Source organism: Aphanomyces astaci, assembly GCF_000520075.1.
Source record: "Aphanomyces astaci strain APO3 unplaced genomic scaffold supercont1.176, whole genome shotgun sequence".
Classification (NCBI taxonomy): Eukaryota; Oomycota; class Saprolegniomycetes; order Saprolegniales; family Verrucalvaceae; genus Aphanomyces; species Aphanomyces astaci.
In genome coordinates this window covers 8,081-21,297 of record NW_009798439.1, presented here as the reverse complement: position 1 = coordinate 21,297, position 13,217 = coordinate 8,081, and the positions used below count along the sequence as shown (strand labels likewise).

Below are 13,217 nucleotides of genomic sequence, written 5' to 3'. Positions count from 1 at the left end.
AGCCAAAACACCACGGCTGGTCGCGGAACGTCCGAATATTCCCCGCGACACATTCGGTGTCAGTGTGCGGGGGTTACATGCAAGCGATGAACAGCTGGACGTGGAAGACATGCGAGCAGCAGAACAGCTGTATAAGATGGCGATCACAGCTGCGAACGCCGTCGACCAAGAACAGACTGTGGCGCTCAAGCAATTACGAGGAATCGTCGTCGACGCCGCCGCCAAAGGAGTATGGCGAACCAAGTTCAGAGGCACAGACCTCCCGGCGGATGTGAAGGCGATGGAAATACACTCAAGGCGGATGCACGTCCCAATCGTTGCAAACCTAGAAAGGTGAACCCCTTGACGGGCATGTTCGTCGAAGCGTTTGGCAAACAGATGGAGCAAGACCAAGTTATTTATGCAAACAACTCAAGCTCCCATTGCAGCCCCGTCAACCCGGTTATGAAACCGGAAGGAAAGAAACTCGTCAAGACAAGCGATAAGTGGACAATCGAAGAACTGTTGCAGTACTTTCGTCTTACGATCGACTACAGAATCATCAATAGCCAAACGATCCCACTCGCTGGCGCCATGCCGTTCCAGTTCCTCGTGTTAGAAAACGTCCGCTGCGCCAAGTACCTCGGCGTGTTCGACGTTACGAAAGGTTTCTGGTAGCTACCACTCGAGAAAAACTCACAAGAACTGCTATCCTTTATGCTTGGCTACCGTTGACCCCAACGAGGGTTATGCAAGGCCATTGCGACTCGGCGCTATTTTTCCAGAACACCATGGCGGAATGTTTCAAGGACCTACTGTACAAAAACGTCCTAATTTGGATCGACGACATCCTGGTGTGGGCGAACAACATCGACGAGTGCGTGCTGGTGTTCGATGTATGTACGAAGTTTCGACTGCGTCTGAACCTACACAAGAGCAACTACTATGCAGCGAAATCAAATGGTGCGGCAGAATCATCGACGGCGACGGGGTGCGACAAGATCCCACGAGAATCCAAGCGCTATGCGACATCCCGTACCCGACCGATGCAGGTCAGCTGCAGCAATTCATATGCGCAGTGAACTGGATGCGCGAGAGCCTGATTGGCTTTGCCCAAACAATGGACCCACTCCAAAAACGACTCACAGAAGCGTTGGTTGGAAAGAAAAGCAAAAAAAGAATCGCGACATCAATCACAATCGACTTGACCAAAGAAGAACGAAACAGTTTCGACGCAGTCAAAGAACTGATGCGGAACGCCGCTCAATTGTGTCACCCACATGAAGACGCTGCGATGTGCCTATTCACCGACGCGTCCGCCTACCGCTGGTGCATCGTGCCCAAGTCCACGATTACGGCGATGACATCCCGATCCACGACCAACAACATCAACTCCTCGTCTGTCAAAGCGGCATGTTTGACAAAACGCAAGTCAACTGGTCAGTCATCGAAAAAGAAGGCTACCCTATTGCGCGTGCCTGCGACACCCTTAAGTACCTGCTGCTACAACCCAAAGGGTTCCTCATGTACTGTGACCACAAGAACCTCATACGCGTCTTCGCGCCCCAAGACGAGCTTAAGGCACACACGCGCGAGAAGCTGATCGGTCAGTACCGATACGTCATTCAGCACATCGACGGAGTGCACAACGTATGGGCCGACCTCATGAGCCGATGGGGCATACCGCAGCCCACAGAGGCGAAAGTATGACGAATTTGGTGGGAAAGCCCGCCGAAATGGCGACACCACTCGTTCCGAAGAACGGAACATCGAAAGTACGTGCGCGCGTTGGGCAAATGGACAAAGAAGAAAAACAATCCAAGCATGTCTACAAGCCGCCGCCACCGATGTTACGGCCTCTGGACGACGCCGACTTCGTATGACCGGACCTCGACGCTATACGTTTGGAGTCCCAGAAGTTTGGATCTCAGACGGCGGAAGCCATTTCAAGAACTCCGTCATGAAGGAACTTGCGATGCGCCTACAAGCACAGCACAACATAGTGCTTGCATACTGCCCATAGCGCAACGGGACGGTCGAACGAGTCAACCGCGACATTTTAGGCCTTATGCGAATCATGTTGAGAGAAACAAAACTCAAGGAAACGGGATTATCTGTTACCGGTTGTACAAGCCAACATCAACCAAACGCCGGTGGCGACGCTGGACCACACAAACCCCATGGAATCCTTCACAGGCTTGGAGCCGACCACAGCGCTCAACACCATCGTTGGCAAAGTCAACGTGCGATTATCGAAGACCGGTTTCCACACAATCGACTGGAAACAGAAGAAACTACGGCAAGCCGTGGAAGAACTACGAAAATCACTACAAGAAGTCCACTCAACAATCGTCGACAAACGGCGCGCCGCCGAAAACAAGCGAATGCTTGAGAAGACAAACCAAAACGAAATGAAGGTCACAGAAGGAGACTTTGTGCTTTGGTCACGCGTGGACGAGAACACACACTACCCCAAGCTATTGGTCACGTGGATTGGCCCCTTCCGTGTCCTCAAGTGCCTACCCTACTCATGTGTCATAGAACACTTGATTACGGGGGTGCAGCGCGAAGCACATCACTCACGACATAAGTTCTACGTGGAAAGCCACTTTCAGGTGACTGAAGAAATTATCGACCACGTCAGTGAGCAAGGGACCACGCTGGTTGTTGACCAAATCGAGGACGCAAGGCGCAACCCTGGTTCTAACCAGTGGGAATTATTGATCCGATGGAAAGGCCTAGAGAGCCTCGAAGCAAGCTGGGAACAGCTCCCGGCGATGCACCAGGAGATCCCATCCTTGGTGCAGTCGTTTGCCGACCAATTGCCAAACGGCGCTAAACGCGAAGGGCTGGTCGAGGCCCTAGAACGGTTGTAGAGTACTCTCCTTCATATCATTGTTGCGAGTTGTCTTACACGAGCTAGGTACCGGACACGGGCATGGGGGGAGTGTTGCGTTGCCAAGATGGACATACCCGTAGTCCTAGGACCCACTCGACGCGCCTGGCTGGAGCCATTTGGGCGGCCAGGCCCATTCTGCGGTGGACAGCTTCGGGCGGCGCGGTGTGTTGTGCGAGCCGGAAGGGTTAGGGTCAGGAAAGGCCAGGTCTAGTCTCCGATGATTGGTGGAACCAAAAGGGGATTTAGACTTAGAGTTAGTATAGGGTTAGTTTAGTCGGTGAGTAGTTCAGTTCTAGTTTTGCCTCCAACTGTTCAATACACCACCAAGCTTTGCCTGGGAGTCCACTGCCCCCCCAACATTGTGTTTGTGTTGAGAAGTTGCACGGAGGCGTAGTTGCGACAGAAGGTCGGAAGGCACGTTGTACGAGTCGTCCAAGGGACTATCCGACTGAGGAAGCTACACATAGGGTACTTCCGGACTTTGGTCGACAATACCCGTACGGCTCCCTTCCAGGAGTGGTAAGTGCGTCTCTTCACACCCCTCGGGCTCCGTCTCTCCTTTCTCACTTGGACCATCGTACGTTCCCGTAGCTCTTTCCGTACGTAATGAGCCCCAGCAGTACTGTTCCGTATGTCGCCGGCCCGTTACCTTAACTTCCGGACTTAATACGTCCAACCCCATACGCTCCGTAAGCGCCGTGCGCATCGTATCCGCCTCACACGAGTCCGTATCGGCTCTCATACGTCGTGTTTCCCGTACGGACTGTCTCATCCGATACGGTTCGTTCGGCTTGATACGAGTAGCTTCCATCATACGGGTCGTGGAAACTTGGGTGCCTTCCACACCTTCCGACTGAGTTGCCAGACCTTCCGTATCATCTGTTGCCAACTCCGTACAGTCCGCACCCGTCGGTTCCTGGAAGATTACGGATATCGGAAGTCTCGATAGCCCATCGGCACGACCCATGTTCTCCCCCGGTCGATGCGTCACAGTGAACAGTAAAATTTGCAAGTGGGAGATTCAACGAGCCAGCTTAGCGTTGGTTGAGTTCGATCCAGACTTGAACAACCAAGCCAACGCTGCATGATCCGTGAACAACGTAAAGTGACGACGATCCAAATACGCATGGAACTTGCTCGTAGCCCAGACAATCTCGTAGCATTCGATTTCTGAAGTGCCTTCCTTCTTGCTGATCCAACGTTGCTGGGTTTGGTTCAACGCCTGGCTAGCGTAAGCAATCACCCTCTCCCGGCCGTTCTGCTTCTGCATCAAGACGGCTCCAACGGCTATGGGGCACGCGTCCACATACACGACGAGCGGAAGCTTGAAGTCTGGGTACGCCAAAATCGGGGGACTTGCCAATGCTCGCTTCAACTTGTCCAATGCGGCGTCGCCGTCAACGTCCCATTCGAACCGTTCCGCCGACTTCAGTCGTTCCAACGGTATGGAGATCGCGGCGTACCCCTTGATGAACCGCCTGAAATACCCCACTATGCCCAGAAACGCCCCAACTTCACCAACGTTCTTCAAGGCTTGATCTTCAACACGGATTTCACCTTCTCTGGATTCGACAGGATCCCTCCAGAGGTGACGATGTGTTCCAAGAACGTGACAGACGACTTCCCCCAGTGACACTTGCTAATCTTGAGCTTGAACCCTGCGTCCCTCAAGCACGTAAGGACCTGCTTCAGCCGCACCAAGTGCGTCCCAAACGTTTCGCTGAAAACGATCACGTCGTCAAGGTAGACGAGACATGTACGCCACCGGTATTCCTTGAGGACTTCTTCCATCAGTCTTTCAAATTGTGATACAGCGTTGCAGAGCCCAAAGGGCATCGCTAGCCACTCATACAGCCCGAACTTGCACGTAAACGTCGTTTTCGCGATGCTTTCCTCGGACATCCATACGTTGCAGTAGCCAGATGCCAGGTCCACCATCAGCAAGTCATCGATGCAGGACATCGGTTAGCAGTCCTTGATCGTCACATCGTTCAACTTCCGGTAGGCAATGCAGAAACGGATCGATCCGTGCGGCTTCCGTATCATCAGCACAGGACTGCCCATGGCCTCGTTGACGGTCTGATCAGCCCTAAGTCCAGATACTGCTGTAAATCCGCCTCCATCAGTTCCCCTTCCCGTTGGGAAACTCGATACAGAGCTTGTTTGATCGGGCTTGCGTTGCCCGTATTCACATGACACTTGACCAAATTTGTTCGCCCTGGGGCTTTCGACGTCGTGACAAAGATGTCGAACTGCAAGAGCAGTTTACGCAGGACTTCTCGTTGATCAAGGCTTAGGTCTGAGCCTTCCCAGTTGACAGGGATTTCGTCCACGCTTCCGTTTGATGCTGATGGCTTCATGTGGGCTGGGCAAATCACTCGTGGATACGTTTGCTGCGTCCACACGTCATTGCCTTCCCTATCAGAATCCGAACTCCGGGGCGGATCCTGCATGAAACATCCGTCGTAGTGGGTGATGGTTCAGGCGGCGGTTTTCCTCCCGTATCGGCATATCCTTGCGGAAGGTGGCCGCCAGGCCAACCAATGTACCACTAACGAGTTTGACTGTCTCATCACTTGGATTTTGTACTTGCACCCAGATACCGTTCAATGCCACGACATTGAGGGAGCGAGCCACTTGTATCGAAAGTCCGGGGAGGGGTTCCGACAAGACGTAAGTCCCACTCGGAATGGAAAACGAAAAGCGACACTGGACCAACCGTCGTTGTCGAGGCTGCAGGCGCAAGAAAGGGCCAACGTGGTCAAATCCGGCAAAATGTTCGGATTGTTGTGACCACAACGTCGGCGCACTGAGATTCAACCAGCACCACTGAGCAACGTTACGGACGCCCCGGTATCGATCAGTGCGGACATCTTCGCGCCATTGACTGACATAACCGTAAGGGGCACCACGTTGTCACTACCCACGTGGCAGATCAACCGCTTCGGAACCACCACGTCGTCTTCCTTCACCGCGTACAAGTCATCATTGTAAAATGGGCTCGTAACCGTTCTGATGGCACCGCATCTTTTCATCGTCCACACTCGGTATGAATAAGGCTTCTGTGTCAAGGAAGGGGTTCATGCGTCCGGACGTCGGATCGGCTGCAGGTGGAATCCGCATGGCCGTTACCGAGCACACCGGCGTATACCTATGACGCTGCTTCGCGGACGCACACGACGACGCCTTCTCTGCGAAGTGAACTAGGTGTTGAAACGCCAGCCGAGTCAATTTACGTCGAGGCGAGAAACAATGCCAGTTGAGACGCCAAACTTCGCCAGGGTATCTCGTAGACTCCAAATCCGTCAACGGTATCGACGCTGTAACCTCGAGCGCGTCAAACACGTACTCCACTCGGCTGTAGAACTGAACTCGTTTCGTGGGCTGTGGACGCAAACCCACCATAGCCACGACAGCCTGCTATAAGACGTCCACCTTCACCGTCCGACCAGTGACGGTCTCGACAAGTGGACCTACGCTCGATATTTCGTCCGCCCGAAGGTACTTGCGTTGGAACTGGCAATTCCACCAGTATCGTCCGCGGAACCAGCAATTCTGCCAATCCGACTATCGCGTCATCACGTTCTTGACGTGAGCCTAGCTTGTGTTCCTTCTCCGAACGCTGATCTTCACGCTGAGCCTGCAGCTCCACGGGCTTATCACACCTTTGTGTATACGTACATCCTTCTCCTCAGCCAAACGTAACCGTTCCTTGACTCCGTGCTACCGTCGAGTCTTCTCGCACAACTTCTCCATCGACCGAGGACATTCCACCAGGTCTTCACTTCGCTCCACACCCGACACCACTGTCGAGTCCTCACACGTCTGCACTTTCGTAGAACGGCGTTCGTCGCCGTCCGTACCGTCTTGAATCGATGCCACCTTCGATTCTTCACCTCTCGTCACTTTGCCCACCGGCAAGCCTCCGACGCCGTCCATACGCGTCTCTTCTCGACCCATTCGAGAGTCTTCACGGGGAACCATCAACTCCACCGACTCCGTATTTCGTGTCCGATCTGGCAACCCCGCCAGATCCACGCCACGAACCAACTGTTCGGGTCGTCCGTTTGTTCTTTGTTCTTCTTCAACTGAGGCGTCGTTCACTTCGCCACCCCGCACAATCTCTTCACCGTCCGGCCGGATGACCGGATTATCACTTGCCACAGGTCGACCCGCGGGCCCGCCACGCGGCACCTGTATGCGCTTCGACGCCTTCTTCCTCTTTCTTTGTTCGCCGCGTCGCGTATCAACCAACGTAGCCGTCTCGTCTTGTCTCACAGAAGTCTTTTCAGGAGGTACGACAATGTCCGGGTAACTTCCTTCAGCCTGAGCATCGTCCCTCACACATCAGTTATGTGCACCGTACTCGTCGAGCTGTCGCCACCTTGCGACGACCGTTGCTTGGGACAATCCACCCGCATGTGTCCCGACCCGTTGCAGTGGAAGCATCGGCGATCCGATTGCGTACGAGGCGTAAAAGGAATCGAGCATTCCAGATTGGCAAGGCCATACGTGTTGGACCCCGTGCACTTCATCTTGCGTACGGGCAGGCGTCACGTCCATGCCCACTCCTTTGACAACGACCACACACCACACGGCCTGACTGCGTCGTTGCCTCGTCGAGATCCGCACAAATCTTAAGCACCACGAGTTGATTTCCTCCAGGAGCTCGAGGGGCGATGTGAGCCACTACATTGGTCAAGGTGGCAAACTGTGCTTTCATCAACGACGCCATTTCCGCCCGTAACGCCGCATTGGCTTCGTTCGCCGGCGTTGACTTGACACCCGTATTCACCTCGTGTGAACTCGACCGACTTCCATCTGTTGTTGGGGACACTGATTGCGATGACGCGTCCCATTCGCCGCATCTAAACGTATGTCCAGATCCATGTCCCGGAAACGAAGGTAGTCCAAACATTCGGGGATGGTAACAGGTCGCGTCTCAGAACCGCGAATGCAAGACGCCACAGTGGTGTCCTTGCAACTGTCGATGAAAATTTGGACCTCCTGCGCCGAGCGCATCTCGAGATCTTGGGCTGCATCGCTGATACACTAAGCGTATTCACGAACAGTTTCCTTCGCCTTGCGTGTACTGACTGTTCTTTGTGATCTCAGCCATTTTCGCGCTCATACTCTTTTGAACGAACTCCTTGTAGAACGCGCTTCTCGTGTTGTGTTGGGGCCTTCACGGTAACGACGAGCCCACCAGTATTGTACGGTCCGTATCTTCGAGTCGGAGACACGTTACTCAAAAATACAGACGAGTTCCACGTCCGACAGCACAAACTCCACTTGGAGACCATCAAGGTGTCCAAGAAAATGATCCAAATGCAACTTGTCGACGCTCTCGGGCTTCAACGATTGCTTTCAAGCAGCGGCGGCCACGGAATGTCGGTCAGTTGGTCGACGACTGTAAAGTCCAGACCCAAACTGAGGATACGGGTTGGGGTCATTTCCACCCCCGTTCAGGTCCCAGGTCCATGGCCATTTCCACCATGACCACTCTGACCGTAGCCTGGTTCCCACCTGGGTCATTTCCATCGCCATCTCCGCATTCCCAGTGGCCATAGTCGGTCGGTTACGGCCACCTCCAGACCAGTACGGGGACGACGAACTCGGCCCCGTCGCCATTGTCGTAGCGTGAGAGGGATTCATTTGAGTTGTGGTGTTGCCCGCCATGTATGCCAAGACATCTTGACCTGACGAGGGGAACTGCTCAGGTTTCATCCGCATGGGAGCCAGAAGAGCATCCAATTTGCCCGCCACCGTAGCTTTCGGGGGAGGACGCGAATTCATCGTGACTTCCGAATCCATAACTGTCGAGGCCGAGGAAGAACGGCTTGAATACAGACGGCGCTGACCTTCGACAGGACTTCCCACCGCAGCCGCATACGTAGTGGAGGATGCGATCGTCGGCGTACGGGGGAGCTACGTACGGCTTATCCGGAAACGCACTTTCTCTGCAATCCAACTGAGCCACTATCACGCGTCGCTCTTCCTCCAGCAGAATACGGTCATTTGACACTTGTTCCGTCAACATATGGCGTTCTTCCTCAATTTTGAGTCGTTCTTCCGACATCCGTACCGCAGATTGAGCTTTCTCATCGTCGAGTCCAGCACGCTCTTTGTTCAGCGTCGTTTGGAGAGCGACCAATCCCTCCGTCGTCTTTTCGAGAAATTATCGCTCTGCTCGCAGCGGGATTCGTCGTTTTGTGGTGTACTACTGTGACAAGTTCTTTCCCAGATCACTGTATTCCATAGTATTTTTCCGAGACCTGATCAATACATCCGTCGTCGTCTGTACAGACGACGACGGATTTTAAGGGACACCAAAGTTGAAATATTACACACCTAATTATATCCAATCAAATCAATCAAAAATTAATGATCTCTGAGTGGCTAAAGTTTGCTTTCGCGGGAAAACATTTAAAAGCGCGCGTTATTGGCCGTCGTCGCCATGAATTTGAGTGTCATTTCACTTTTAACCATGACACCAACTTACAGCAGCACCATCCGACCCCAGGCGAAGCCAAGACGACGGTACACCCAGGCAACCAAATGCCAAATCATCGCCTAGCTGTGGCTTGGAACAGGTCGCGGCCTGGAAGCCGAATCAGGCATCCCCAAGAGCAACCTCTCGCGTTGGCAGAGAACCCCGGAAATTTCCGACAGGGGTTACAGCAAATTTTGTATGGGGATGTCGCCAGGTAATAATATTCATTCTTGTGAAGTACTACGTAGTATTTTTTTATTGTTAGATATGATTGGTAGAAATTACGAGCGTAACGTTACATGAGGAAATATACGGTATCGTAGATTTTGGATAATATCATAAGGACGTCGTTGGAGTACGGAACATTTGAATTATCATGAGCCCACCATTATATGTACTTTCGGGGGTAGGTATTTGCATCAGTTGATGTAGTCATTTCTTTGCGACGCTATAGGGACGATCGTTCTCCCTGATGATGACACCACCTCGAAATCCACTTTTTGCCCCCCCCTTTTCATGTATCCTACTGCTAAATGCACTAAGTACACAGTATGCAATGCAGGTGCCCCGGGTTCAAATACCACCGAGGGATATATTTTGTCAAGTGATATACAACATGACAAAAATATTCAACATTGTTATTTTTAATCACCTACTACAGAATTCTATTGGATTCACGACGGGGGTTTATCCAGAGAACACTCCTACCGAGCACATAATTAAGATCACAACACAGTATCTATTATTTACACAACTACAATGTGGGGACGCGGAATTGCTTTTTGAAATGATTTCTGGATTGCGTCGCTAGAAATCATTTCCCAGGCCTTGATTGAACGAAAAATCATAGCACGTCGCTTGTCTGCAGCTGAAGTGACAGGCGCTTCATCGAGCCAGAGTGTCCGCAACAACTTCTTGAACGGCCCCATAACCCCTACATCCAAGGGCTGACACACACTTGTGCAGTTGGCAGGGAGTGGCGGCTCGAGCACACTGTGCAGGTCACCAGCGATGTCATTGGTGGATTCTTGCGTAACGTGGACGTCGAAGTTGTCGGCGACTATGACCGTGGGACCTTCAATGTGCGGCGGCAACATCTCGAGGTACGCTTTCCACACGCGACTGTCTATACACCCCGATTCTTGGACGCTGTAGTAATGCTCTTCTGGATAGGTGTCCAGCTCCACTTCGTCGATTGTACCACCGGGGACGCCATGGACGATGAACAAAATGGGTAGTTTAGACCCTACACAAAACATCGTCAATAGCCACTCATGCAACATCACGTACCATCAGCTCGGCATGTCAACACCGCAGTGATACGGTCGGAATGCTTCTGCTTCTTGTCGACCTTGGACGACTTGCCGATTTCTGCCCAGATCTAGCCAGGGGGCATGTCGTAGTATACGGCGGTCTCGTCGACGTTCATGATTTCGCTGGCAGCGTACGCATGATACTTGGTCCAAAACTTGCACGCAAAATCCTGGCGGATCTCCAGCATATCGGGGGTGGGCATCTTCGTGAAGCACGCAACTCGCTGGGAAAAGTGGTGTCGTTTGGCAAACTCCTGGCAGAGCTTCAAGAGGGACTTGTACGCGTCGCGCTTGCCTGTTCGGTACGACGCCAGCCATTCCCCGTGGTTGCGCTTCATGAAGGTTACCATGTGCATCGACGTAAGAATGTATTCCTCACGCCGAACATCCTTCATGAAGGCAAGGAGCTAGTACTTGAACGGGAAGATAGCCTTGGCGCCTTGTCCACCCACCGTTGGGCGCTTGGCGTTGCGTCGAGTCGTCGCAAGTTCTGTGCGGCGCTTTTGCCAGTCGATCCACGTACTTCGAGGTATTCCATGCTCCGCACAGAACTTGCGATGGCTCGTTGCAGTGGCTTCGAACATGGCCAGGAGCTTTCGCTTTTCGTCGATGGAGTATGACTTCTTGCGTTGTCGCGTCGGCATGATGTCAAGTGAAGCGCTTCAAATTTTGAATTTGAATATACCAATCATAAACTTGCATTAATACTGCTTTGTGATTGGCTTCGTGATGGATAAATTCAATTTCAAAGGTGCGTCGACGATGAATAAAATTAAATCAATTTAGATAGGTGGTCGGATATTTTGGGGAGGTCAGACTTTTCCGGGGTTCTCTGTAAGCAAGCGGCAGCACTGCTGAGCTTCGACGGCAAAAAGAAACGGTTCAACCTCGACGACGCCGAGCGGCCAGAAGAACTGCACGACTCAGCAGCATTGGTGACGTTCATGCTCAAGTTGCGCCAAGCAGAGCGAGCTGTCACGTGCACCCATTTGGTGAACTTTCTCAGCGTAACCATCACGAGTGTCTGGACCAGTACATGTACCTGCAACCAAAGCGAAGCGGTTACGATACCCTACTCAAGCTGCTACAACCATTCTGTGCGCGCAACGGCTTCATGGGTCAAAAGCCAGCCAATACCAAGTGGTGCCAGGAAGACCTCGACGCAACGTGATCCGCAAGACGTTCGCGTTGGACTCCCACAAAGCATACGATAGTTTTGGCACTGACTGTGTTATGAACGTAGATGAGCCCGGTATACACTACGACATGGCGCCAAATGCTATCTACGCTGTGCGAGGTTGAAGCTCGAAGATCTCGAGTGGAGAAAAGCACCCCTATCGGATGACGGCGGAGTTATCAGTGCGTGCCAACGGCGAGAAGTTGCCCATCCTGTTCATCATGCGCGGCGTCACTGGCGGTCTCATTAAGCCGAACAAGTTCGAAACGTCCTATGCCGTGCAAGAAAAAACGTGGATTGATGCTCGCGTCTAGGCCTACTATTTACCGTCAGTGTTGAAGCCTCAAGTGCGCGCACCGTCAACTTCGACTCCCACGTGAGCAAGGAATGTGCGAAGAGTGCCACCGAAGACGCAGGTTGCCTCGTGGCTGCTATTCCACCGAATTAATAATTAAACAAGCGCCGTTCAAGCGGCATTTGCGCGAGTTGTGGTTCGAAGAATCTGTCGCAGCTTCACTAAGGCTATTCCTCAATAATACACGAATTTATAAAACATGGCCTTCGGATTAATCGTAAAAATCCAATAAAATACAATCGTCCATCAAGAAAATTTGGAAAAGTTTGACACACCCGGGACTCGAACCCGGGTTCCCTGCTTCGCCATCCGACACACTAACCAATCTGCGCACCGCGATAAACACTAATCTCTATTTTCATTCCATCAAACCGTTCAATTTAAAATATTCCGAGTGTTTGAAACTTCCATTAACCAGAAAAAGCAAGATGAAATAGGCAATTTTGTATGCTGCGCAAGGTGAACCATCTTGCGAATTCCATAAATAATTCTGAAATTGTGTAGTTTCAATTAATTACTACGTAGTATATCTTCAAGTTTGAATTGGTGATTTCTATTTTCCATGTGTCTGTCTGTTTTTGGAATTCGCAAGGCAGGTCACCTTGCGAATTCAAAATTGTCCAATTTGTCCAATCAGATGCCGTGAAATCACGAAAATCGCTGCATAGATTCATCATACCCTGTTGCGATATATTCTACTCCTGTGTTGGCGGTTGAAGCAAGGAGCATTGAGATAATTATGTAGGCTGTGTATGAGAGCAAGATCATGCGATGTGGTATTCAGGACTCGGTCAATTCGAACAGGTCTAGACTTCATGGTCAGTAACATTACCACACTGCCTACTAACCCAATGAATGTGGTCATCCCTCATTCCACCATCCAGTCCGTGTCGGTGCCATACACCTCCCTGCTGATGTGATCACGTGGTTGCGCGGGCGGGTGGCGCAAGACGTCTTGGTGGCACCCATCGCAAGTGCTAAAGCCGCAACTTCAGCACTTG

General features: G+C 52.0%; 5 protein-coding genes across 5 annotated transcripts; 2 read left to right on the top strand and 3 right to left on the bottom strand.

Annotated features, from left to right (window-relative positions):
* Positions 1 to 109: 109 nt before the first annotated feature.
* H257_18558 (hypothetical protein) lies at positions 110 to 2,855 on the top strand (the record flags this gene model as incomplete). The annotated part of the gene is made up of 7 exons (XM_009847649.1): positions 110 to 271; positions 334 to 646; positions 736 to 868; positions 952 to 1,453; positions 1,522 to 1,683; positions 1,756 to 1,888; positions 2,113 to 2,855. The coding sequence occupies 7 exons, from the start codon at positions 110 to 112 to the stop codon at positions 2,853 to 2,855; spliced, it is 2,148 nt and encodes a 715-aa protein (XP_009845951.1).
* Positions 2,856 to 2,960: 105 nt separating this feature from the next.
* Positions 2,961 to 3,845, bottom strand: H257_18557 (hypothetical protein; the record flags this gene model as incomplete). The annotated part of the gene is made up of 3 exons (XM_009847648.1): positions 2,961 to 3,085; positions 3,203 to 3,335; positions 3,528 to 3,845. 3 exons carry the CDS (start codon positions 3,843 to 3,845, stop codon positions 2,961 to 2,963), a joined length of 576 nt encoding a protein of 191 aa, XP_009845950.1.
* Positions 3,846 to 4,843: 998 nt separating this feature from the next.
* On the bottom strand, positions 4,844 to 6,283 carry H257_18556 (hypothetical protein; the record flags this gene model as incomplete). Its single annotated transcript, XM_009847647.1, has 3 exons — positions 4,844 to 4,967; positions 5,033 to 5,296; positions 5,901 to 6,283. 3 exons carry the CDS (start codon positions 6,281 to 6,283, stop codon positions 4,844 to 4,846), a joined length of 771 nt encoding a protein of 256 aa, XP_009845949.1.
* A 318-nt stretch (positions 6,284 to 6,601) lies between these two features.
* H257_18555 (hypothetical protein) lies at positions 6,602 to 8,674 on the bottom strand (the record flags this gene model as incomplete). The annotated part of the gene is made up of 3 exons (XM_009847646.1): positions 6,602 to 7,204; positions 7,391 to 7,567; positions 8,405 to 8,674. 3 exons carry the CDS (start codon positions 8,672 to 8,674, stop codon positions 6,602 to 6,604), a joined length of 1,050 nt encoding a protein of 349 aa, XP_009845948.1.
* Positions 8,675 to 11,413: 2,739 nt separating this feature from the next.
* H257_18554 (hypothetical protein) lies at positions 11,414 to 12,175 on the top strand (the record flags this gene model as incomplete). The annotated part of the gene is made up of 4 exons (XM_009847645.1): positions 11,414 to 11,435; positions 11,501 to 11,691; positions 11,744 to 11,871; positions 11,989 to 12,175. 4 exons carry the CDS (start codon positions 11,414 to 11,416, stop codon positions 12,173 to 12,175), a joined length of 528 nt encoding a protein of 175 aa, XP_009845947.1.
* Positions 12,176 to 13,217: the final 1,042 nt, after the last annotated feature.